The following is a 25,310-nucleotide window of genomic DNA, read 5'->3' on the forward strand; positions in this document are numbered from 1 at the left end:
GCAGCACTGGGGACACAGCTGTCCTGCTGCAAGCTTTACGTGCCTGATTTTCAGACACAGTGAGAAGTCAGGGCTCAGTGTCGACCCCCTGGATGCTGAGTTACCGCAAGCTTTTACTGCCTTGGTCTGAAACTGCTTAAATGGGAGCAATATTACCACCCCTATGGATTAAACACTGCAGCATATCGCAACAGTTAATTAATTGAAGGGAATTTGGCTGTGGAGGGCCACACAATCCTGCTGAGTTCACTGGGACTCCCATGGCTGCACTCCACACAGCTTCTCAGGCCCAGTTGTAAGTGACGGTAAGTCAGAACTGCTCATAACCTATGAGTATCTTTTAGGTTTTTGATAAACTGGCGTCTTAGGTGCGCTGCTGAAGTCCATGTGGTTCAAGCTCACACTTGAAGTGTTAAGGATGCGGGTAGGTGCCGAAGCCTTACTTTGCACCCTGTCCAGCAGTCTAAGTCTTGAATCTGCCTCTTCCATAGCTCAGTACCCGATTCCACAGCAGGCAGCCACGCACTGCACCCAGCCGGGTGCGCGGGTTCAGGCTTTCTCTGAGGTGGCAGCAGCAGGACTGCAAACAGGGAGCTTGACCAAACAGCACTGTACACAAAACATCTTGTTTTATTATCAACTTCAGAGTTTATTAATTTATCAAACCAGGTCAAAGTGATACAACAAGTACATAAATAAGTACCGTAACAGACATACATCCCATGAAGAGAATGAAGAACATGACACTGTGTATTTTGTTGTCTTAAGTGACCAGAAACTGGAAAAATGCAACGCTGCATTTTACTAAATGATACTTATGATTTTTTTCTGCTTTTCTTAAAAAGTGTTTATTATAAAATAAATACACAATCTGGATCCACCTGTCCTGTCACAAATACAAAAAGCAGGTTGCCTTCTTCTTCTTCTTAAAAAAAAAATTACAAACACTGTACACTTTCCACTTAGTCTGTTTTCACCAGCTACTGCTACAAACAGATGATGCCCGTGAGGTGAGAAATCAACTGCTGGTCTTCCCACCAGATCGCTACAGTTCCTCAGAACCTCTTCCTTACAATGTCTTCACCAAAGGAACGATAAGGTTAATTCATGACTTAGTAGAAGATTTATAATAAAATTTTGCCCTTCTGCAGCACATTTCAACCCAGTAGATGCCATGTGCAGTGGGTGTTGCTGATGCCAAACTGCTGCTTCTACAGTTACAGTGCAGTAACCTCTGGTCTTAGGACCTCAGTTAGGATACGCTACACCCCTTTCAAACACCAGGACAGGATTTATGGAGGCAGAGGCTACAGTCCCATGGAAAGGCGGTGGGACAGTTCACTTAGCTCTCCTTTTAATGACCAGTGATACAGGACTTCTAAGGGCCAGGGGCTAGTTAGGTCTGTGCACTATAGCGTGGTACCAGTGCTACCAGGTGCCCGTGCCCAGGCGCTGGCAGCGGGGCTGCAGGGGCCCCTCTGAGGAGAGCTGAGGGGCTGCCCCGTGCCGGACACGGCCGGTTCCAGCCGGTTCCAGCGGCCCCACCACAGGGCACAGCTGAGCCCCTCAGCGAGGCTGGTGCCGCAGGGAAAGCGTATTTAAGGAAGGGCAAAAGACCGCTGGTCAGTGAGGGGTGAGGGGAAAAGTGTGAGAAACAGCCTCACGACACTGAGGGCCGGGCAGGAGGAGGGAGGAGGCGCTCCAGGCCCCGAGCTGAGGCTCCCTCGCGGCCGTGGAGGGACCACGGAGGACTTCCCCTGCAGCCCATGGAGGCTTGGAAAGAGACCCCCGTGGTTCTTACTGATACCAGGTGAGAGAATTTCGTTCTTGCAAATTCACGCGGTTGCTGGAGGAGCTCCCTTTTTAGTGTGTTTTCCTATTATGCAATGGACCATGTCGAGTGCTTGGTAAGGAGGGAAGTATTCCTAAGTATTATCTGCTCTCTGTCCAGGCCTAGGGACAACGGGGTGGTTATACACAGGCAAGATCACTAAGGACCTGAGATCACCCTGTATGTATTCTCCTAACTCTCTTCAGCCTTTCCTTCACCTTCAAGTCTGTTCTCCTCACTTGCTCCTCTTTGTTGAGAAGCCCTGCCTTACACTCCACCCGAAGCTGCAGGCAGCACAGGCAGGACCTGGGCGGCACAAAGAAGCCTGGCCCTGAGGCCTGCACTGCAGAGGGAGGCTGCCAGGGTTTGCTGCTGAAGACAAGGATCCCCTCAGGATGGTGAAGCTCTGCCTGAAATGGGCTTTTGGCATTCGGCACTGAGCTCTCCCACACCTTCATCCCTTTAGAAATGGGTACACCCTGGAGTGCTGTCACTGGCAGAATGAGAAACCTCAAAATCCTTGCTGTCACTGTTGATTTCACTCCCTGTGAAGACCTAGCCCCTGGCTCAGACCATTTCCAAAAAGCTTTGTTCAAACGAACAGCAGTATTCCTGTCTGCTTGTGGAGTAGAAAATGGGAGCGAAAGCAGGCAGAGTCACTTGCTTCTTGGGATTTCATCCAACATTGCAGCCATGAGGCAGTACAGTATTTTGGTGACTCTTCAGAGAAAACATTCTTTAAATTAAACTTACACTTTTTCTGCAGATGAGAGCCACCTTTCTTAAACGTGCTGTAGACGTGACACTAAATTTAACAGAATCTCTCAGATTTGTTTTTCACAAAGGTAACAGTTTTCACAGAGCTGCTGTGTTCTAAAGGCCTGCTGTAGCTGTTTGGTGTTTATCATGGGAGAGAGCTGTCCTTGAAGCGTGAGAATTGAGAAGTCACCCTCAAAAAATGCAGAAGATTAGGTTTGTAACAAATCAGAACACATAAATTAAGCACTGTCGCAACTCTTAAGGAGTTATTAATCGGGAGATTTAAGCCTCTAGGTGTTTTGAAAGTACTGCAAGTTACTTCACCACCTTCTGTCACGTCACTTTAGAAGGCAGTTTATCAGCCAAGACCACGTGTTAATAGGGCCCAGAAGAATGAAGTTATTAGGGCTGTGATAGGGAGCTAACACTTCACATTTTTTAGAGAAGTGGGTGGAGGAAACAGTGAAAACCACTTAAAAGCGAACATTTGCTCAAATTGCTACAAAAATAGAGTGATTGCCACTAACACCTGCTGTTCAGTTTATGGACTCAGTTTGCTCAACTACAAGACAACATCCCAAAGGCAGGCTGCTTAGCAGTTTGTTAGTTTAAATCTGTTTTTTATGTCTCCAACACAAGTATTGTATCACTTGTATTTTTCCTCCACTACTAAAAAAAAATCTGTGAGTCATTTCAACACCAGAAATGGTATAAATTCAGCACTGGAAATAATGCTCTCCATAGCTCCTGCACATTTATGAGGTGTCCTTCTTTTCATTAGTTTGAATAACTTGCCAAATAATAATAATAAAAATGTTCTGTTTTCTCTTTGTAACTTGTAAAGAAATGCAACTCTGGGAAAATACAGTCTCTCTTTCTCCTTCCCCCACCAGTAATACAGAGCCTCCTAGTCTTTTGGAGGAGATATTTGAACGGTTGACACAGACCACTACACATAAAGCAGCAAATTTGCTGTGCATGATGTGAATAATTACTGCATTATAGTTTTGGTTTTTAGGGCAACTGTTGACTTAAGCAAAATAAGCCTGCAGTCCAGCTGCAGATCCAAGTTTTCATAAGTTTTCTTGTGTTTCTCCCTCCAGTGCTGTCTCCCTTAACAGTGACCCTTTTCAGACTTTTCAAGGTACAAAACCTTTACCAAATCCTCGAGCTCAGTCCTGCACACTCTGCTTTCACACATTTGGCTGATCTGAGCTTCTCCCTCGCTAAATATTTTCCACTGGCCTGAAAACAAAAATACAAAGGAGACAGATACTGACTTAGAAAAGGGCATAGGGAACTTCGAAGACATTTACAAGCACTCTCCAGACTCACAGTGGTCAAAGACAGAATGTCCAATCCTCCCATGGAAAATATTCAAAGTATCTTACAATCACGTAACATATTCCATGCAAAATAACTTTGTTAAAAATAATGAACAAGGACCAGAATATTATTCCTTTCTTTCATTAAGTAGTACTGTAAGTTGACCCTATTTGTTCAACCATTTATGACGTTGGATACTCTGCTTTAGGACAGAGTGATGTGAAAATTTAACTCTGATGGTAAACCAGAGTATTTAAAAGTTGGGAAGCAACAGGTCTAAGTGTTTCAGGCACTGTGAACTCTGCCTACCTGTGTGTAATACAAACTGTCTTTGCTGGATATTAGTATTTCTATACATTTTTGATAATGTTAATAGAAATGCCTGCTATCCTTGTAACTAGAATCCTATATTACAGATAACAATGACAAGCTTACGGAAGGCTGACAGCAAAAAATTAGGAAACTTTTTATATGAAAAGGTGTCTGCTTCTCACTAAGCCTGTATTATCAAGAATATATTATTCCTGGGAAAAATACTTCCTTGCCTAATTAGAGACCTCAGAAAAAATGACAACTTGTAATGCAAAAGAACTGGGAACTAAAAATGTCTATACCTTAATTCAACTATCAAATTAAGTAAGTGTCATATCCCAAGCTGGATGAAATACAAAAAAGAAATTGAATCACGAGTGATAAAAGAATTACATGTCCTTTCAAAAGACAGATTTTAATAATGAAGATATTGTTAAGAACATAGGAAATGCTTCTTTCAAATATAGCGTATATGTATGTAGGAGAACTCCTTTAATCATCTCTGAATTTTTTCCCTTCTAAATGACTTTCTAAAAAATTGGGGTAACTTGACATGTTACTTAAATAAATCCAAATTGTGCTGCTGTGCTGACATCAGTCATATTTCAGACTTATGGCAGTATGGGCAGAAAACAGCCTATCTTGTATTTTATCAAAATACAGGAGACTAAGACAGCATGGACATGAACTACTGTTATATGGATCTGTATTTTAAATTGCTGTATTTTGATTATTTAAATCTAAACTTACTTACAAAATATTGGAGCCATGTACTGGAGGAAAAAATAGTACATCTCTTTGACTGTGTTGAGTAAAAGAGAATGTTTTTTCAAGGCTATGATTATATGGAGAATAGAAACCTGAAGAGGTCAGAATTTTACTTACTAGGGGTTGTCCTTGTTATCTGCTTGAAGTAAGGAAGTTCTTCAAATTCTCTCTTGGACACTTTTTCAACATAGAAGTGACGCAGAATCCCTTCAGCAAAGAAATGAGAAGTGTATGTTACTGGAAATGTGCCTGTTGTTCTAAACCTGGGTTGCTGTCCTGCCTTTACACAGAATTACTGCCATGTCGAGTCACCTTGTGAAATAATCCTTACCAATTACATGGATTTTCACCCTATTCGTTTTTATTCTGTTTGCCACCCCCCTGTTTTTTTGCTACTCCCCTGTAAATCCTTCTGTGGATTTACGATTGCGGAGAGTTTGTGAGGGGTGTGAGAATTAGCCAATTCTTTTCCAACATAGCTGAACCCTTCCTCAGTATGAGTAAATGTAAGATTACTACAGAAGCCAAAATCCCAATGTCCTGGAGAAAAACAGTATCATTTTGCAGTCAGATACCATTTTGCCTGTCATGAGCTAGCAGGCAACATCACTGTCAAATCATCACAAGGCTTTGTGGCTTCTTGAACACACACGGCAGTTATTAACCATCCGATCCTCTGTGACTTCTCTTCTGCTCACACTCTGGGCTTAGCTTTGTGCTTTAAAGTGCATTCTAGAGATGTATCGTTTCCGTGTAAAGGGCTGCACTATATGAGGGTTTCCTATGAGGATCACATGCTTTTTGCTTAAAGTAGATTAAGTAGATAGGATTTTTAGGAGGCTGGAGAGAATTTTTATTATACTAAAAGTTCAGGACTTGCAGAAGCGCTTGGGCTTCTGAATGCTTTTCTATTTTTTTCTAATTTTATCAGTTAGTCTAGTAAAACATATTGTTTCCATCCTTAACACATTTTTTGCCCATATTCTAGACCATCACGGGTGTAGCATCACTAAGGCAGATAGGGCAAACTGGTTTCAATGGAAAGCTTTTTGGTTCATCCTAAATAAGAACCTCCAGGCACTTGGTTCAAACCCTACTACCCATTTCTCTGCAATAAATTACAGAGAGTATTACTAACAACCTGTTTGTCATTGTGCTTTTGCTCACAATGAAGGGTAGGAGTTTGCGGAACTAGAGCTTTGTGTGTTATTAATGGGTTTTGTACAGCAAAACTTGACTATGTTGGAAGTGGCTGTAATAGCGATATCCTAAATAGCCAGAACAGCAGTCTCAAGATGCTTGGATTTGTAAATTGTCCTGGGATTTTAATGGAAGATGATACACTGTTTAAAGAAAGAACTTGCTCAACTCACCTTTTCTAATTGTCCACACATGTATTTCTATTTGAGGCGGCTTTTCAGTCTCTACTGCAATTTTTCTGATGGTTTCTCCTTCCTCCGTGAAAACAGATTCATAGACAGGAAATGTCTCTTTCCCACAGAAGTAATCTTTGTTGTCAAAGGTTTGACTTGGCACTTCTTCTGTTTAAAAAAAGCCCAAAACACATACTGCAGCTGTAATCAAGTCCTCCAGAACTTACTTGGCACCGACAGCCAAGCAGGTTTAGTTTAAAAATAGAATTTTCACTTGTATGGCCACTCAAATCCATCTCCAGCTAAGCCCCAAACATTTAATAGTGTTCTATTCTGTGAGGTTCTGATGGCCTGTCTATGGTGGCAAGACAGTATTCGTATTTATACTCCAGTTTCATAAGGAAATGAGCTGTGTAAAACTATGTGATCTGTGAGACTCCTCACAATTTTTGAACCTGTTGTCCACTTTTCAAACATATCTGAAATAATGGTAGAAGTCTCAGAGGTAATAAAATAACTAAATGAAAATTGGTGGATGGACTGTGAAGAGACCTAAATTAATGCTGTGCCAAGGAAAAGGGCAGGTAGAACCTACAAGGTTTGCATTTTGCTCGGCAGCAGCCAGCTGGCCAGTGCAAGCCTGGGCTAGCCACAGTGCACATCATTATCTCTTGCCCACCTGGTAAAGTCGTAGAGCATATAAGTAGAAATTGTAATTATTCTGTTGGTAATTGGAAGTTGGACAAGAATGTAAGAGAGATGATGCAACTCAGAAACTCGGACTGCTGTTTGTGGAAAAACCTAGTAATTAATACATCTCCACACATACAAGACAGACCGCAGGAAGAGGTTCAGCTTTCTTAAAAAGTGGCACATAGAATCTCAAAGAAAAAGACAGTAACTTTCTTTTTGCTATTAAATTTTCTATTGAAGCCTGTTAGCCAGGTTTTGCTGACGGTTCTCATCTCAGATGAGCCCAATAAAAGCTGTGGGTCTCTGATTCACAAGTATCCAAAAGGATCTAGATACACATCTCCTGCCTGCCTACTGCCACTGCATCGTGCTTTTTCCCAGTAAGCAAGGCTAGCAAGAGAAAATGGGAAGTGTGCATTCTACGAAGGATTTCTGTATACGACTGAACAACTCATTTCCTCAGAGCATTTCTGCCCAATGCACCACCAAACAAACACAGAAATGGGCCATACAGATTAGAGAAGAAGATTAAAGGCACAGAAAGGAACTGGACACTCCTTTACCCTTTATATCATATGCAACATGGCTGGTCATTTGGCAGACCATCAGCAGATTCATATTAGCAGATTTTTCACTAGTTGTAGGCATTGATTTTAGTAAGTAACGTCTACATAAGTTTAATCATTAGTGCAGCTTAGAAGCAATGCTAAATTTGTGATAAGTTAGTATTTATTTTAAGGATTAAGTTACGTAACTGAGACCAATCAGTTTATAATCAGGGGTTTTGAATCCTTCTGGTGCATTTCAAAAAGCAGAAATGATATTATCTCCATGCAAATTGCACAAGCTAGAAAATGATTTGAAGGTTCTGTGGGCACTGCAGTGAGGGAAGGATGGGAGAGTCTTTTGACTGTAATGAACTTTCTGTGTACGTTTCTGTAATATTCTCTTTGGAAATGAGTGTCAGGAAGTCACGCTAACAGTAGAGAGAAAGGCAGCGACTGATCAGAACATATGTGCCCCAGGCAGCAAGCCCCCCCATTTGAGGAACAGCAGTGAACAGCAGGGTTGGCCAGGCAGCTCTGCCTGTCTCACATTGAGACCTCTGCACACACATTAGAACAATGGGCACAGCTATTGCTGTTTTCATCAGATCTTATTGTGACCAGGGGGCTTGAGCCAAGCCCCTCAACATGCACAGCAAAAAGGTGGTCTGTGATCAACTTTGTTTTACCTGGACAGACTTTACAGCATTTTCCTTCTACTTTCTGAGGGTATTTGCAGGGATATTGTTCTGGACAATGAATTTTCTTACATTCTTGTTTGGTGATGTTGCAGGTGCACAACACACACTCTACGATTCCAAAGGCCCGGAGATTAGGATGCCAAGATTCACCATGTGAGTATGTTTTGCCATTTGAAACACAAACTACAAAAGAAGAGAAAAGGAAGAAAAAGTACAACTGGAAGAGGTATGTTCGCTGGCTATCTCTCTATGAATATTCATTTGATTCATGCACATTTGTTTAAAGCAGTGTCTCTATACATAATTTGTTAGTGTCTCTGGCCCATTTCTCTGCTTGTTCACTTTAACTTGGAGTTTCGCTACTTAAAATGAGTCTGAGCCTATGATCACCCTTTTCTGAGCGGTTTTGCCTTGATTCCAACTCCGCTGACACTGGTGTCCATCACTGTTTTGAGGAGAACAGTGAAGGTGGCTGAGTCAAGTATTTGACTAGCTCCTCTCCAGTGCACGCATTTCAGTTGTGCATCATTAACCAGCTTATAAAACTCACTCCTCCTTCCCCTCCTAATCTCAGTCCACACACAGGACACAGCCTGCTACATTGGCTCTGGCTTCTAGAATTGAATCTGCAGATGACAGGATCACGACATTTGCTACTGAGGCATCTGCACAACTTTTCTTACCATTAGCCAAAAACAGCTTTTGCAGTGAGAGCCATGCTATCAGCAGGATGGATTAGTGCCACCTGGGCCTTTTATTGCTTTTGCATGAGAGTTCCTGCTACACAACACACAGAACAAAGCAAGGGAATGTTGCAAAATGACGTTTAATGTCCTTTGTGGAAATATATATGCCTATAGGTATATAGAGACATTTGGCTTTTGGAATCACAAGAAACCATTAACATGAAAGGATGCATATGGGACTGAAATTTCATTCCAATAGTGTCTAAGCACCTCAGAATTTTTATTCATCAGTGCCCTTAGGAGATGGAGAAATACGGCTGACACAAGGAGAGTGGAAAAATCCATGCCTAGTGGAAGCCAGTTTGGGTCACCCGGCAGTTAATGGGAATTATATCACTTTACACCGTGTTTGCATTTGTCCTATAAACCTTACTCCTTTCTTTTTAAATATTTTATAAACACAAAGAAAAATGCAAACTAATCCTAACAAGGTGAAAGAAAGGGCACTGCCTGATTTCTAAAAGCAACTGAAGTGAAGCTGGGATATGTTGTAAATATTTCCAATTCTTCTAATATGCCATCATTTTTATTAATGCTTTTATTTGTAAAATATGTTCCTATTTTGCCTGTAACTTTCAAAAGCAATTTAATTTTTATCTGTAATCTGAAATTTACATCTAACTGGTAACAGATGTGACCAACTGGCTTATACTTTACTGAGTTACTGAGATTTATGGGGAGTGTTCTTTGCAATGTATTGTCTTTCATGGGGTTATGCTATCATTTGGTTTATAATTTGCTACTTTTTAACTCTTTCTTAAGACATGTTTTTTATTTTAGAGGTAGGAAACAGTTTTGTTTCTCAAATAAAAGCAAATAAAGTGTTATCTGTATACTAAGAACAGGGGAGAAAAAACTACGAATGAGAAAACTGGTAAGTACTCAGCTGCTCAGCAGGCTTCTTACTTGCTTAAATACTGTATTTATGCTTATATGGATTTTTTTCCCAGCTAGAGTTCTCCAGATCCTTTATGGACATAAATATTTCATGATTTCTCCCTGACAGGGGAAGGGATAATACATGACATTGTGTAGATACATATTCTCTCTGTTTTAAGGGTTTGTTTAGCACAGAACAGTCAAATAATTACTCTGAGGCAGCAGATGAAGCCTCCAGTAGAAGCCAAAGTATGGCAAATAACTTCTAGTTCCCTGATGCCCTGTTTTCAGTGCTCTTCATGTTTAGAATGATAAATCTGTATCCATGCAACTGCACAGTATTTGCATGTCAGGAGGATTGTTGTGTGTTTATTTTTTAACTTGTTGAAATGCGTCTCAAGGGGCATGTGCATAAATTAATAAAACAGTTGTTAATTGCACAAGAACAAAAGAAAATACATGGTCAGCATTCCTGTTTCCATCATGGGGATCTCTCAGACACTCTCCAAGCAGTGAGTGTCTGAAGTTGTGGCAGTTACTATATACTGGCATCCAGAAATATGCTATTCATCTGTATGCTCTTTATTTGCTGAAACAAATCAGTTAGAAATTGCTTTGATGATGTCTTCATGTGTGAACTACATGTCAAAGATATTGCACTGCATGGAGATTCCTGCTCCTAGATTCAGCATAAAACACTGGCATGATCTGAATGTTTTTTCATGCTTGTTCAGGTGGATAATAACGATCCTATGGCCAACATTCCTTCTGTTAGTTAATACCTTAAAAGATTAGTTGGCCTTAATACAAGGGCTTTTAACTCTTTGTGGGTAGTTTCTAAGTGCATTTGTATTTGCGGATAGATGCTGTTCTGAACATGCATTTTTACAGCTATTTATTTCTTTTATGGCTTCTTAGGCCTGTTCCTGCAGACCTCTGTTCACCAAGGTACACCCACAGTGGGAACTGAGCATCCCACCCTTTTTATTGTACAAAACCTGCTGTCCCACTAACTGGAGAATTGATATTTTCCCTCTATTTTTGTCCTTCCTGTAATGCAGCAGGAATATGGCTTAGTCATGCTTGGATAAGGTTTGCCTTGGTTTGGCTCAAAGTTCTGCTGTCCCCCTAATGTAGTATGTCCTATATTATATTCTCGAAAGGCACTAAAGGATTCTTAGAGTGAGATTCATTACCTTGGTTAGCTCTGCCTCTTTAGTGCTCAGGCATCCAGTACGGGCTAATTGCCTACCCTGCCTCTAGTATTAGTCATGGAAGAGGAAAAGCACCCCTTGCATCCCACTGTCTCAGACAAATAGCTTAAGGTGGGGGAAGTCATGATATTGTCTTTCTTAAGAATAATTTGCTAAGCCTTGGAGGCAGAAAACCTCTTGATACTATGGCAAAGCTTTATGGTCTGAGATTTGTGGGGCAGTTTAAACATATGTTGTTTACAGCTAGTAAAGTTACAAAATAGAAGACAGTGTAGAGAAAATAACCACGAACAATTTCCTACTGGGCAAGTCACTGTGTGAACAAGTTAGCGAATCTAAAGGCATCGTGGTGTCCTTTATGGCACAAAGCACTCACTTCCCTGGTAACCGCTGCATGTGTTCTCAGAATTACATACCACAATCCCACAAAGTAATTCAGAGAGCAACACGATAGGGTGGTGCCTTTGCAGAGTGAAATGCACTGTTGTATGTGTAGGCACAACTGATCTCAGTCAAGAGCTAATTTTGTACCCTTAATAGCTTATTGCTTTTTGCCTCCCTGATTTGCATTGGATCTCTTGGTACCAGTGTGAATTTCCAAGATTCTGCTGTATATTTTGAGAAGGTGATTGATTCCTGACCCAGAGTAATATTACAAGAAGTACTTGTCTTTACCTCGTCCGTGCTTATGCTTGTTGTTGATGACGATTTGTACTATTGTTCCTGAAGCTTGCTGGGGATCCGGTAGGACTCCACGGTTACTCCTGGGATTGGGAAATCGTGGAATGTTGACTACCTGCCTCGCAGAGCTGGGTGACAGGTCATAGTGGGAGCGATGGTATGAGTGTCTCTGTTTGGAGACAGAAAGAGAGCAGGGAAGTAAATGTCTCATTCCAAAGAACATGGGGAAAGAGGCTGTACTAGATGCTTAACGCAGGCAACGAGAGTGTTGCCACTAACACCAAACATTGTTAAATGTAATGAATGGCACCATACTAAATAAAGGCCATTCAGGTTTTGCAGATAGTTAACATGGTAATGAAGTAATCTACACATATGCAGTTGTAACTCATCTCACCAGACTGTATATGTCAGTGTAGGTGTCTTTATCTAAGCTGGTCATCTGAAGTCCCTAATCAAGTCAATGGACAGAGAGGCAATTTTAGAACCTGACCTGTTGTGGATTTCTAGATCATGAGGAGTTGAATCACAACCCAGAAGTGCCTATTTCGCTCCATGTATTAAAAATGGTGTTCAGAGCTAGGTATCCACTTTACTGATGTCTGCTCTACTTTAAGATTAGATGAGAAGAATTGTAAGCCTGTCTAGTTTTCCTCATCAAAATTGCTTTCTACTAGGGCTCCAGTGGCAGAGCACATCCAGAATGACGGTCCAGCTTGTTTGCTTGCAGCTTTAAACTCTCATGCAAGGCCAGGGTTAGCCTTGCACAGACTGAGCAGAACCTTACTAGAATTTGTCTTAACGGACTGGGAAGTCTCATTTTCTTTGCAAAGGAAAGTAGTAGTAGTAGTAGTAGTAGTAGTAGTAGTAGTAGTAGTAGTGTGCAGCGTGTTTTCTAGAGCAAAAACACTGGTTGTTTTCAGAGAATTATTTTCCAAAATACCCATGGGCATGAAGGAATAGTGTATATTACAGCAGTTATTTTATAAGGCATGATTCTTCTCACTAATCCAAATTTGTTTGGTTCAACCAATTTGTTGGTTCATGTATTTAGGTAGTGCACCTAATGCTTAAAAGCTCTTCATATTCTCTTCAAATGATGTTATAAAAATCATGTCTTGAGGAGTAAGTTGTTAATGGATACTCTTAGCCCCAGAGGTAGTGAAGCCCCTAAAGTAAATATATACATGTGTATATGTCAACTGGGAAGTAAGTGTTTGCAATTATGATTTAAAAGTGATGCTTGCATAGCAAACAAAATGCTGTAGAATGTTATTCTTATAGAGCATATACAACAAAGACCAAATCCAGAACCCACAGGAGCTCATAGGGTTTATAATTCAGCGTTATTCATTAATTCAGGTTGAGTTTATTAAAGGGTTTGCAGAAGTGGAAGAAACCTCTTTTGGGCTAGATTCACAGATCCCAGGATGAAGCAGTAGATGTTCAGACCTGTTAGCATCCTTTTCTCTTTTTTCCCCAATGTACTGGCACGCACAGCATGGCAGTAAAATAGGTCTTTAAATTGTAGGTCACACTTACGGCTTCCCTGTTGGCTGGCTGACGGAAGATATCTCCATCAGAATGTTCCCATGATAATTCTCCATCTCCTGTATGTGAAACAGAGCAGTATCAGTTAGGGAAGTAATTGTGCTACACCTTGGGAGATACTTAGGGGAAAAGCCTCATCCAGCTTTACAGCTAAATTTAGGGTGGAGGTTGCATCAGTGTGCAGAATTGTCAGTCTGTAGTCTGACTTTATTGTACTAGATTCTGTAGAGACAAAAGGAAGATCTTTTCCCAAACATTATGCAAACTCAAGATGAAGATTTACTATCAATCAGATTTATGCGGCTTAACAAGATGCTACGGGCAAGGTAATTTCCAGCAACTATTTGCTATGTGATCTCAGGCAAAGGTGAGGAGACATGACTTAGCTTAGCTCACAGAGAAAGGCTAAATTCTGTGACCTTCCATCTACTGTGGGCTGAGGGAACCCACAAGCACAGTTACTGTTGCTCAGCTGACATGTAACTTGACTGAGAATTGAATCCTGAATTACATTTTTGTAGTCAGCTCTGAAGCGTAGCCATTAATAAATAACATTGTATTATATATATCAAGAAAAAGTAAGCCATATTTTGTCCTGCAAATTTCCTGTCCCCATATCTATATGGTTGTTTTTTCCCTCTTATTTATGCTTCAATTAATAAAAATTGCTAAGTCACGATTCACCCCCAGGTATGATTATGAACCAGGGAGGTGCTTTCATCTGTTTATCAAAGATAGACTGTTTCATAAATAGAAGTGATGGCCATGCTCAGTGCATGACTCATGAGACACAAAACAGCACCTCTTCCAGGAAGCCAGGTGAGTTATGGCAGGATGTATGAGAAGTTGGCCCACTAAGACCGGATCCCATCTAAGCTTGTAGGATCCTATATTTGCATGTAGAGAGTATGAAATGTTCGGCACTGCTTTTTTGAATCAGGCCAATAAAAGTACTACAGAATAAGGCTCATAGCACTAAGGACACTCATAACAAAGTAAGGACATTCTGACTTGCCTTTTAAAAGAGAAAAGGTTTTGCTAGAGCACTTGAGATTTGTGCATGTGATGCAGAAGTAATGAATGCTTTTGAGAATCAGTGTGAACGACTTGCAGAGCCAGGCTTTGGTTCCTCACAGCCAAACATGTGATTCATGGAAAGGAAAGTTGGAAAGAATAAGAAACCCTCAGTTTCTATTCAGGAGTAGTGCCCAGCTGTTTTCTTTGTAAAGACAACTTCATAAATACAAACATAACTAAGCATAAGATAGGGTGGAAATTATGGCAAGGAAAAACCAGTTCAGGCTAGAGAGAGAATGTGGCTTTAAGAAGTTTTCAGAGACATATTTAGAGGTGTTCCTTGATTATACAAGCCATGGAACTTGAACTGATAGCCGATTCTTGGAAAACTTGTACAAGAAAATGAGGAATCATTTAGTGTGGAGGGGAGCTTGGAATTTATCCCAGCCTTGGAATTCAGATACAGGTACAGATAAAACTGCTTTGCCAGTGGCTCAAAGCCTAGCTCTAGATGTGCCAAGCACTGCACTGGAATGCAGAGCAGTACCACTACATCAGGAGCCTTACATTAATGGCACAGATCACGGGCTTGGGTCCTCGAAGCAGGATAGCTGCTGCAGCAGTAGTAGTGTGTGATACTGGCTTGGGAGGGCCATGGTGCTGATGCAGGTATGCCTCCAGTTCTGGAGTTAACTCATCCAGTTTAACTCAATCAGATCCATCATGGATCCACTACTTTAGTGCATACTATGTATTAGCATTTTATCCTCTATGCAGTTTATGAGAACTTCCCCCTTAACTTAAGGGGAAGTTGGATCCTGACATAAATCAGCATCTGAACCATAGTGCTTGGAGCCTTCTCTAGTCAGTAGTAGAGAAATGAATAGGAAAATCAGCAAATTTTAATATATTACGTTAATAAATTTGGCCATGCAGGGAGCAGAAACTGACTCACAGTTTCCTCCCCATGAGCTGTGCTAGATCTTGATGCAAACATATTGTTTAGGTTTGCATTTCGTAAGAATCACAGAGGGGAGATAAAACAGCTTATGCCATATTGAAAAGGACAAAGTTAATTACGAGATAAATTATCATTTTAACATTTTTAAGTAAGAGTAATAGTGGAATACATTAAAAAAACCCCTGCATCGATGGAGACACTGGGTCGTCTCTACTGCATAATCCAATTTAATCTCACCTCTGATATGGAAATTCTAATGAACTTATTTCTCATTAGTGACTCTCTCTCTGGCTGAAGTGACTGATTTCTCCAGTGTAAGGCTAGTTTACCTCCAGTGTAAGGCTAGTTTACAGCATAGCTATGTCTGATACTTCGTACTTTGAAAGTTAGTTTGATTTTTGTTAACTGGAAGAGGTTGGCTTCAAATACAGATCATATAACTATCAGGGAACAGATACCAGGAATCAGATGATTAGCAAGGATTTACTTCAATTAACTTGTCAATGTATTACATTTAAAACAGTGTATCACTAAATTTCACCCTGGGAAGCCAGGACTATCACCTTGCCTGCTTGAAATCAGATAGCTTTATAAGCAGTTTGCCTGGCAAAACGTTTCAAGATTTGTGAAGATACTGTGGAGTAACATGGCAAAGCAGCAGCGAATGAGGAACAATCTCCATGCATAGAGATCCTCATCCTTGCTCTGACTGAGCTGATGTATTTATGCAGTGCACAGCATTGCCCTGCCGAGAGATTAGTTCAGGTCCTCCGTGGTGCCACACTTAAGTTAATTACCACTGCATCTCTGCAGGTTAAGTAGCTTAGACAGCTTGCTGCACTGACATGACTACACAGCTTCTATCCAGGAACTTGTTCCTTCAAAGCATGCTGTGCTATCTCTGCATCATGCTGCATTATTAAGCACTGATGCACTCTGAAGTACCCCCTTTTTGGCTTAGCCCCTTCACTGCTCAGAGCTTTTGGTCCAGTGTGTGTACTCAGTAGACAGGGACTGTGGGACTATGCTAGTTTGTGTGTCACAACTCTAGCACCATAGGTAAAATTATACAACTGATAATATAACACTCCTTATTTTTACCATGCAATAGTACTGAGTTCAAACAAGCAGAATCTCAAAAGGATATAGGTGCACAAAGGTGCAAGCAGGAGAGTTTTTCAAAGCAGCCTGGCATCACTGATATCAACAGTGGCACTTCTGAAAACCATAGGTACCTTTAGGTGCTTATCTGCATCTTTGAGAACTGGCCATAGGTGGTTAGATACCCTAGAAGTGGTGATTCAAATGCCACAATACTAACAGTGAGATAAAATACATTCAGAAATTCTCAGACATTTAGACAGGCTTTTAGGCAGACATTTAGGTTTAGACATTCAGAAAGGCTGCGAAAGCCTCTAGAATCAAGTTCCCTATGTGTACAAGATCTAAAATGCAATTGCTAGTAAAATACTGAAGTCACCTAAGTATAGATTGACAACTAATTTAAATTGGAGTAATTTGCCGTACCCTCCGAATTGAAATTCTTGTGCCTTGCATAACTTAAGCAGGTCTGGTAACCTGTCACATAGAAGCTTGTCTTTTATTGCAAAGCTTTTCTACCCAGAGCAATGGCAGCTATTTCAATACATCATGTGAAGCCTTGATTTACCTCGTTATGGGGATGCAACTTTATCATCAGTGCATTCTCTCCTTCTTTCAATTTAGGAAAACAAAGGTAGCAATGTTAGCCTGATGGAATTCGAGGTTTAACTTCCCAACATGCACTGGATTGTAAGTACACAGGAAACTTGCAGATAGCGTCCTGAGTGACAGTGCTGGTGCGCAGACAGGGCTCTGACAGGGAAAGGAGTAAATTCAGAGCCTGTCCTTCTGTGGTTGTACTCGAACTTACCTCTGCAAACTGGACAGCAGGACTCCGGAACAGAAACTGGGAAAGAGCAAGTTAATTTGGGACAGGTCTTCAACCCACAGTACACATTTCCTTCCTGCCAGTAAAACACAAGGAGAATTTAGAAGGAGTCATCGATTCGTCTGGTACTGTATATGCATTTTTTATGGACACACTTAAATCTAGTATGTGTGTTTACATAAATGCCACTCTAGTATGCAAAAGCAGAATATTAGACCAATGAAAAGTCTGAATAGCTTTTTTAAAATTTGTTGTCGCACAGAGGAAGGTCCCTTTCTTTAAAAAAACAGGGAAAAGGGAAGAGGTAAAAGTGAGTGGGGAGAAGAGTTGCAATTATTGTAGGCTGAAAATGTACCTGACATTGGTACTAAAATCACGCAGTGTAAATTTCCGCCGCTCGCTCTTCTCCCGCTGTTGTGTCTTACCATTGAACTGGAGGAAGAGCTTAGCAGTAATTAAAAGTCATAAAGTCTGTTCAGTACTTGGCCTGTTAAATTTGTAGTTAATGTAGAATATGATGATGATTTGATCAGAGGAGGTCCAGAGTTGCCAATACTTGATACTGAAGAGCTGGCTGGATTGAGAGGGATGTTTCGGTTCAGACACTGGCTCTGAAGAGTCACTGGGTGACTGCTCAAGTATACTGGATTTGAATTGGTAACATCTCTGTGGCCCAGTGCCAGTTTACAGAGCTGTCCACTCCCAGCCTGTGGGGGCTCTTTACTCATCAGCTCAGTCCAAATGAATTCAGTTTCAGTCAGTGGCTTAGTGCTATATTTTCCAGTCAGGTTGAAGTGAAATATTCTACATATGCCAAGTAGCAATATTTTACCTGCTGCCTCTGCACTGTAAGCTCACTTGCAGCAGATGCTTCACAGGGTAAGCTTTGTCCACTGTGTGTAAGACGTAGCCTGGCATTTACCAGGTGCTGCAGACTGGCTCTGAGCAATCTCATGAGTTTCAGCATTAATTCACAACTCCCAGCTTTTGCTATGCATTGCTTATATTTCAGTGTCATGTCTTCTAGAAAGGAGAAATGAAGCATAGACAGAGCAGGGCTCTGTCAAATCATGTTACTTACTGAGCAGCTGCACTGGGCACACTGGTTTGCTTGCCTGTTTTGGAAAAGCCCCTCTGCCACAAACATTTCACCGTGATGGTAGGTGGTGCCATTGTATTCACAGGATTTCCCGGTGACTTTGCTGCTTACTGAGAAAAGGGAGTCTTCTGGAAGCAATGGGAAAGGAACACTTCATGCAAATGTTCTTGACAACTTGCAATATCACAAATACAGGGGAGGAAAAGCTTCCCTTCTCCCTCATTTCTCTTTATTATAAAAGGACAAGTTTTGTCATGCTACAAAGTATAAGTGATATTCTCATGCTGCTGTTTTGCTGAACTTTAATAATTCATACTTTGAGTTGACTGTCCCAGGTAATCTTAGGATGTTGATGATCAACTGCAATGCCAGCACTGATGGCCATGTCTCATGCTGCTGTATTTTCTCTTGCTCTGCCTGCTGTAGTATTTGGTATTGGGATTAGGTGCAGTTATGTGCCCACTTGTTATATTTACGTGGCTTTTTCATGCTTTAATGTAGAAGGCATTAGGCCCTGTATACACACAGAATCACACTATCAATAGCACTGTTCTAGCATGGTTTCCCCCTTCTTAGTACTGGTATAATTTTGTTAATGATTTATAGTGTTGTAGCCCATAGAAGACTGAGTTGCAGGTTAGCAGCTTGTGCCATAGGGCGTGCACGATGCTGCTTCCATGCCATCCACAGGCACAAACCTTCTGGTAGCGGAGCAGTGATACTGATGATGGAACTGTGTCAAGAGAAAACTATGTACTATGTAAGTGTTTATTCCTAGTGGCCTTCACAATTCATTGCTGCTGTTGTTTTCAAAATGGGCAAAACTTGTCAAAGGCAGACTTCAAAAGCCACCTAAAAGCTGATTTTTCTCTTACATGCATTTTAATGTCAGATGTGCAAATGAGTGCATTTTGTTCACAGAACTCAGTGCATATGACAGAGTGCATATGACGGCAGTGTCAATTCAACCCTGAAACCTCCTGTTTCAACTCAAGATCATATTGAGTTCTGCACCACATGGGTTAAATTTTCTTCTAAGACATAAAGCTATCCATACCTTATGTTAAAACATCCCCTAGATTGTTTAACTATTAGCAGTTGACAAACTGTGCAAAGGGATTATACTTTACCTATGAAATGTAAGTCACTTGATACCTATTGGGCAGTGAATCTGGCATTGTACATTTACATTCACATGAATTTAGCATCTCAGCATGGGAAGAGGCATTTCGAACAAGAGCTCTATGGAAGTAACAGTGGAGTGTTTGTTCTCTGGAGCCCGAATCACTGCAAATTTCTAGGAATGCAGCTGAAATTTCATTCAGTGGGTTTGGGCTTTCATGTAAAAGAAACCTGACCTGAAAATTCAGGTTTTGCTGTAGCCCCTTTCATTATCTATCAGATAAACCTGGGGAGACTTTTCTGTGAAACTGTGCCACCACAGAATGCACATTTTTCAGCTGGGAGCTCAAGTGAAAGAGCAGTTTTCTGCTGGCATGCACTGGCATTAAACATTTAGAGTTTTCCATAAAAGCATATATTTAGTTACATTGGTCCATCAAATAATATTTTGAATGGTAAATGTCAAATCTGGCTGTGGAACATACATGTACTACAGTATCTGAGAGTCTAGCGGGTCAGCAAAGAACATTCTGCAGGAGAATGGCAGAAGTTAGCTGTTTAGGGTTCCTTGCCTGACATTTCATTTCTCTTCAAGAGACAGACATGGTGTTTGCACCTCCTCCTTTGAAGCACCAAATACATCATTATTTCAGTGCAATCAAGGGTGTCTAATGATACTTTTCCAAAATCTTATAAATAGTAAAGAGCTTTGACAACACCTGTGCTTGGCATAGAAATGCAGAGCTTTCGGCACTTTCTGTATGGTTTGCTAGTAATACACATTCTGGAATGGCAAGATGTGTGCTCTAATTAAGACACATCCTTTGAAAGTCATCAGCAAAAAATTCAAGTGACAAATTCAGCTACTGTCCCATTAGGCACAAATATTGGAAAACATGAATAAAGAGGCACTTCTCAGGACTGTGCTACCTCCTGAAGCTTAGGTTGCCATAGTTTCTTGGGCTTTCGAGAGTCATCTCATGGAAAGCAGAAGAAGAGATTGCCAAACCCTTAGTTATCCCCTTGCCCCTTGGGCAACTGGAAGAGCAGCAGAACTGGAAAGAAATGAAAATGAAAGGAGAAATGAAAGGAGAATACAGATGGTTCTTGTCTGGATATGAGGCCCTGTTCATGCAGACTCTGTAGGACATTGCTGTGCCCATGTGGGATGCCTGTCCGAAAGCAGTGTCTGGCTTGTGGTCTGACGTTTGCAAAGACCAATACTTGAATGACTCATCATGACTCTTCAGAGAATTGGATGAAGAGAGTAAATTTTACTGCAGATTTACCTTGGTATGTGCCACATTGCTCAGATCACTATGAAATCACCAAATGCCTTTAAACTGTGGCTTCTAAATAAGGGAAAGAGGATGGTGAAACTTTTATTGCTTGGAAAACAACAGTGGAGAGTTGCAGTAGGTAGTTGCTTTCATCTATATTTCTTTTAAGTTGATCATAGAAGCTAGGCCTATAACAGCTAAATCATAACATGCAGCCCAAAACACATGTACATCTGCCTGTCTTTGGAATATGGGATGAAATTCTATTGCTATTTTGAAGTCTTATTTGATGAAGTAATGATAAGAAAAGTCAGTTTCAATTACAGGGAATAAGACCGTGGTTTAGGTCCTATGCTGCACATACCTGTGCATATGATTATCTTTTAGCACATTAACTGAATGGGCCTATTTGGTTGCATAAAATAAGGTTTAGAAGTTTTCAGATCAAGACCACATTACTGTTACTGCAAAAAAATATATATACAGCCATATATTGGAGACAGCATATTGGAGAGTGCGACTGATCCTCTCCAAACACAGCATCTGTCTAAAACTGCAAGGAAGCTTTGTTTATATTGCATGTCTAAATATAACTTCGCTCTGGTGCAGTTTCTCTCTGTCTTTGCTAATGTGTGGCTGACTTTCTACAACTAGGACTTGCCTTGGTTTCTTTTCTAGTGCTCTTTAAATTATGGCTAATTAGAGGAGTTCAGTCTCCCTCATGATATCATATTCTCTTGTAGAATGTGAAATTAGAGTCATTGTGGATTGTTTTAATAAGTGCCAGGTTTGAACTTTGAAAAATCTTGGCATTAATATTGATATCAGCATGCATTATTCTGTGCCTTAGTTAAGATATGTTAGAATTAGATTAATTAACTGCAAATATACTGCATTGCTCAAAGCTCTATTTGTAAACCTTGCTTCCTAATCAGGATTGTTCCCAAAGCTTTATCTGGCATTTTAATGGTGCTGACTAACATTGCTTTAATTAGCTGCCTCTGTAAAGTACCAGGCAAACCATCTGTGTGAATCCTTTTAATTAACTGGGTTCAATCTGAGCTTTTCTTTCTGGCATTCATAGCATGTCAGTGGAAGCAATATAAAACATATAGGGTAAAGATGTTATAGCATCAATCAGAAAGGAAGTATCTTTGTTTCTGTGGTTGGCATTTATTCTCTAAGGGCTCAGAGTTCAGTATAGAAGTTGACAGCCATGCTTACATTTGCCTGCAATTTTAGTGCGTTCAAGATAAGACCATGAGTTAGCAATATGGATAGCACTGATTTATCACCAACATTAGCATTAGGTAATGGCAGGGGGCTAAGACATGCAACCGAGGCTTCACGTGACTCGATATGGATTTGAACTTATCCTTAAGTAGCTTTAAAGGTTGAACCTGGCTGAAGAAATCTTTCAGGTTTTACAAACAGGCAACAGAATACAACTGTATCAAAAATGGATTAGCTTCAGAACAATTTTTTTTTTTAAAGCAATTGGAGACTATGGTGGCTATGCTTGAATTCTTATATCCAAGCATTCCTCTCTCTTCCAAACATGGGATTCTGTCCAGCTTCTGTTGTCTACCTAGGCTATTTTTCACTGGCGTACCATACACACAAGCTAAATCCTAGCCTCAATGAAGCCAATAGAAAGATTTCCTTCAGGATTTAGCCTAGGTGCTTGCTTGACGGCTGCTTTTTAAGATTATGTTTGAGATGGATGCTTGTACTAGGAGGAACTGTTGAGCCATACAAACAAGCTTTGTATCAATTCAGATCTGTAGTACAGCCTGATATAAAAGTTCACTATGAACTAGAACTGCATGTAGGTATAGATCACGTATTCCATGAACTATAGTCCATTTGGCAGGGTGTGTGAAGAAACAGTATGGCAAAAAGTTTCCATGAAGGGATGCTAACTTAGTGTGAAGTGCAGCACTAATGCTTTCCTGATAGCCTGACAAAACGGAGTTAGATATCAATTTGATATGTTTTATGGAAATTTTCTGGTTCAGTGGAATCTACTCCAATCACAGATTTTTCATGGAAACATGCCTGGGTTCCTGATGGTCTGCCCATGACTTGAGGTTTCCAAGGGCCAAGGTTTGAGGGCAGCCATACTATGTACACAGTCCAGGGCTTCCTGGCTTCTGGAGCTTTCCAGTCTCCTGGGAGAAACAGATGCTGTGTTACACGGACCACAGTCGGTTTTGGAAATGCCATCTTTTAGCTTTTTCTGTTCACAACTGTTTGTTCCTGGATTGTTACAAAAGCTTGGTCCTGAGATGCTTTACCCTTACTTGGATATGGAGCAGAAGAGCATCAGTTATCTGCAACTAATCCCTTGAATAGCTTAGACAAATTCCACAGGCAGTTCCTGGTGTTTGAAACAGCAGTAGCTTCTGTAAAAGTATTTATGTGCAGAGAGTGAAAAGCAGTAACTGGCTATGAGCAAACTAGCCTTTTGGGAAATGTTACCGTAGGGTGACTTACTTGAGGAAGGGCTTTAGGGTCCAGGCCTTACTACAGTCAATCAAGTTTTCAACTTGGTTCCTTCTGGATAAAGTCAGGAGGTACAGGTGCAATTGCTAACAACCAATTTTAGGACACGAACTAACAAACTGGCAAAACCACCTCATTATCAGTACAGTCATGGCATGATAATCAGTGAAGTATTTATGATGTGACATCTGACCTTCAAGACAAGAAAATCAGTTGCTTTCAGGTGGTCGTCACCATTGTGGACAATGAGACCAAGCATCTTGGCTTTCTGAAAGTCATTGTGCCGAGTTTTACTGATCTGCAACCAGTAACAGGTTAAAGTGGTAACCGAGTGTACTCCCGAAATGGAGATTGTACAGATTAGACAAAGAAGGTGTTTAGGCAAAGTTCATGCTGCTGCATACCTCTCAGCAGGGTCTGTTAGGACCCTGCACAGCACCTCAGTAAGGGTCTGTGGGTTTTTATTGCATCTCTATGAGATACTTTATTGTACAATATTCTGGCCATTCTTGTTAGTACTTACCACTCTCACCATTGCTTATTTTAGTATCAGAACATCTGGTAAAGATAATTTTTTAAAAATCCTACAGACTCTTGGCTTGCTGACTTAGAAACTATTTTTAAACTGCAACATTCAGAATCACCTAGTGTCATTTACTGAAAAAGATGGGCTTTTAACATCAAGCAGAAATGCTAGGTGCTCAGCCTGGCTTGGTTTTTGCAGTTTGTCTGTTTTATTAACCACCCTTATAAAAACAATCAAGTGCTAAACAATATGAAATTAATCATGAGGTCTAATGCCTTAAGAAACTTACCATACTGGGAACTGTTCTGCAGATAGTCTCTCTGGTCTTTTGTAAGTAGACAGATGATAGATTACAAATTTGAATCCAGAGAGGACTTTATGAAACATGTTTTCTGAATCAGCACAGAGCATAAGCATGTACAGACCAAGAGACTGAGGATTTGCTTTAGAACCCTATTCGCTAGACAAGCAATTGAATTCTGCTACAACTCTGGGACAACTGTTTGCATTGGCATCTCTCCTGCGTATTCACTTGTATTCCCGGTGAGTTTTGCTACTTACTGAACACAACTGGGAGAGTCAGTTTAGTTGCAACAGGTACTTCAAAGCTCTCTAGGCTGTATTCTGGTACAGGAAACTGTCTTTGGATGCCAGCTAACTGGTCATCTCACATGCTGCTTCTGTACAGAAATCAGGTCACCCCAAATTGTCACATAACATCATGTGAGGCCGTGTTACTTGCATTGACATTTAAAATTGGCATAAGAATTGCAGGTTAACTATTCAGAAGCAACACATAAAGAGCAATTATGCAGGTCAAAATAAAACACAATTCTGGGAAATGTGGAGATCACGAGCATTTCTAATGCCAAAGGGGAACATGACTAGAGTATGAGAGTACTTCTCCCTGTTTTGCTTATTGAAAATTTTATGAAACCTGAATCAGCTTAGGTACACACACTGTCCAACACAAGTGGGCAGCACTTTGATGACCTGACATCTGTTTTTGGAAAACTGTTTGCTTGGGTAGGAGTTGCACATACCCCTAGGTCTCCTTGTTAGAAAAATATTGTTAATTCTCCTCCTTCATGGAGTCCAGGTCTTTTCCCTACAAGCAAAATCATTCTCTAGGGTAATGTACACATAAGTCAGTAGAGAGATACAGGGATGATTCTTGCTTATTGAGTCTTTTTACTGGTGTTTTTCATAGCAATGCTAAAGGCTAACACAATGGGCTTCAGGTTCTGCTGTGAAGGATTAATTCTAGGAGGCCCCAAAATACTAACTGAAGTACTCTGGAATAACAGTAATGGGATAACTTACTCGTGCAGAAAATTACATTTCTGGATAAAAACCTGCAGGTGGAGTTGCAATTTACAAAGTGGGTTGAAAGAAATCCAGGCAGCAATGTAGAATAAAATGGTAACTTGCACTGACTGCAATTCATGTGAGGAGCTGGAAGCATGAAATGCAGGGAGGAAGGAGTCGCAG

At 40.7% G+C, this 25,310-nt stretch overlaps 1 protein-coding gene across 1 annotated transcript in view; it reads right to left on the minus strand.

The window, feature by feature from the left end:
- Positions 1 to 633: 633 nt before the first annotated feature.
- Positions 634 to 25,310, minus strand: part of CHRDL1 (chordin like 1) — a 46,707-nt gene continuing 22,030 nt past the window's right edge. Inside the window, exons 5-12 of the mRNA XM_076347386.1 lie at positions 18,369 to 18,514; positions 17,270 to 17,363; positions 13,371 to 13,438; positions 11,823 to 11,997; positions 8,297 to 8,491; positions 6,370 to 6,537; positions 5,114 to 5,203; positions 634 to 3,835 (exon numbers count right to left, since the gene is read on the minus strand). Of these exons, the coding sequence (XP_076203501.1) occupies positions 3,705 to 3,835; positions 5,114 to 5,203; positions 6,370 to 6,537; positions 8,297 to 8,491; positions 11,823 to 11,997; positions 13,371 to 13,438; positions 17,270 to 17,363; positions 18,369 to 18,514 (1,067 nt within the window). The 3' untranslated portion in view covers positions 634 to 3,704. The remainder of the gene's footprint in view (positions 3,836 to 5,113; positions 5,204 to 6,369; positions 6,538 to 8,296; positions 8,492 to 11,822; positions 11,998 to 13,370; positions 13,439 to 17,269; positions 17,364 to 18,368; positions 18,515 to 25,310) is intronic.

The sequence above is a fragment of the Aptenodytes patagonicus genome, chromosome 9 (assembly GCF_965638725.1).
Source record: "Aptenodytes patagonicus chromosome 9, bAptPat1.pri.cur, whole genome shotgun sequence".
Classification (NCBI taxonomy): domain Eukaryota; kingdom Metazoa; phylum Chordata; class Aves; order Sphenisciformes; family Spheniscidae; genus Aptenodytes; species Aptenodytes patagonicus.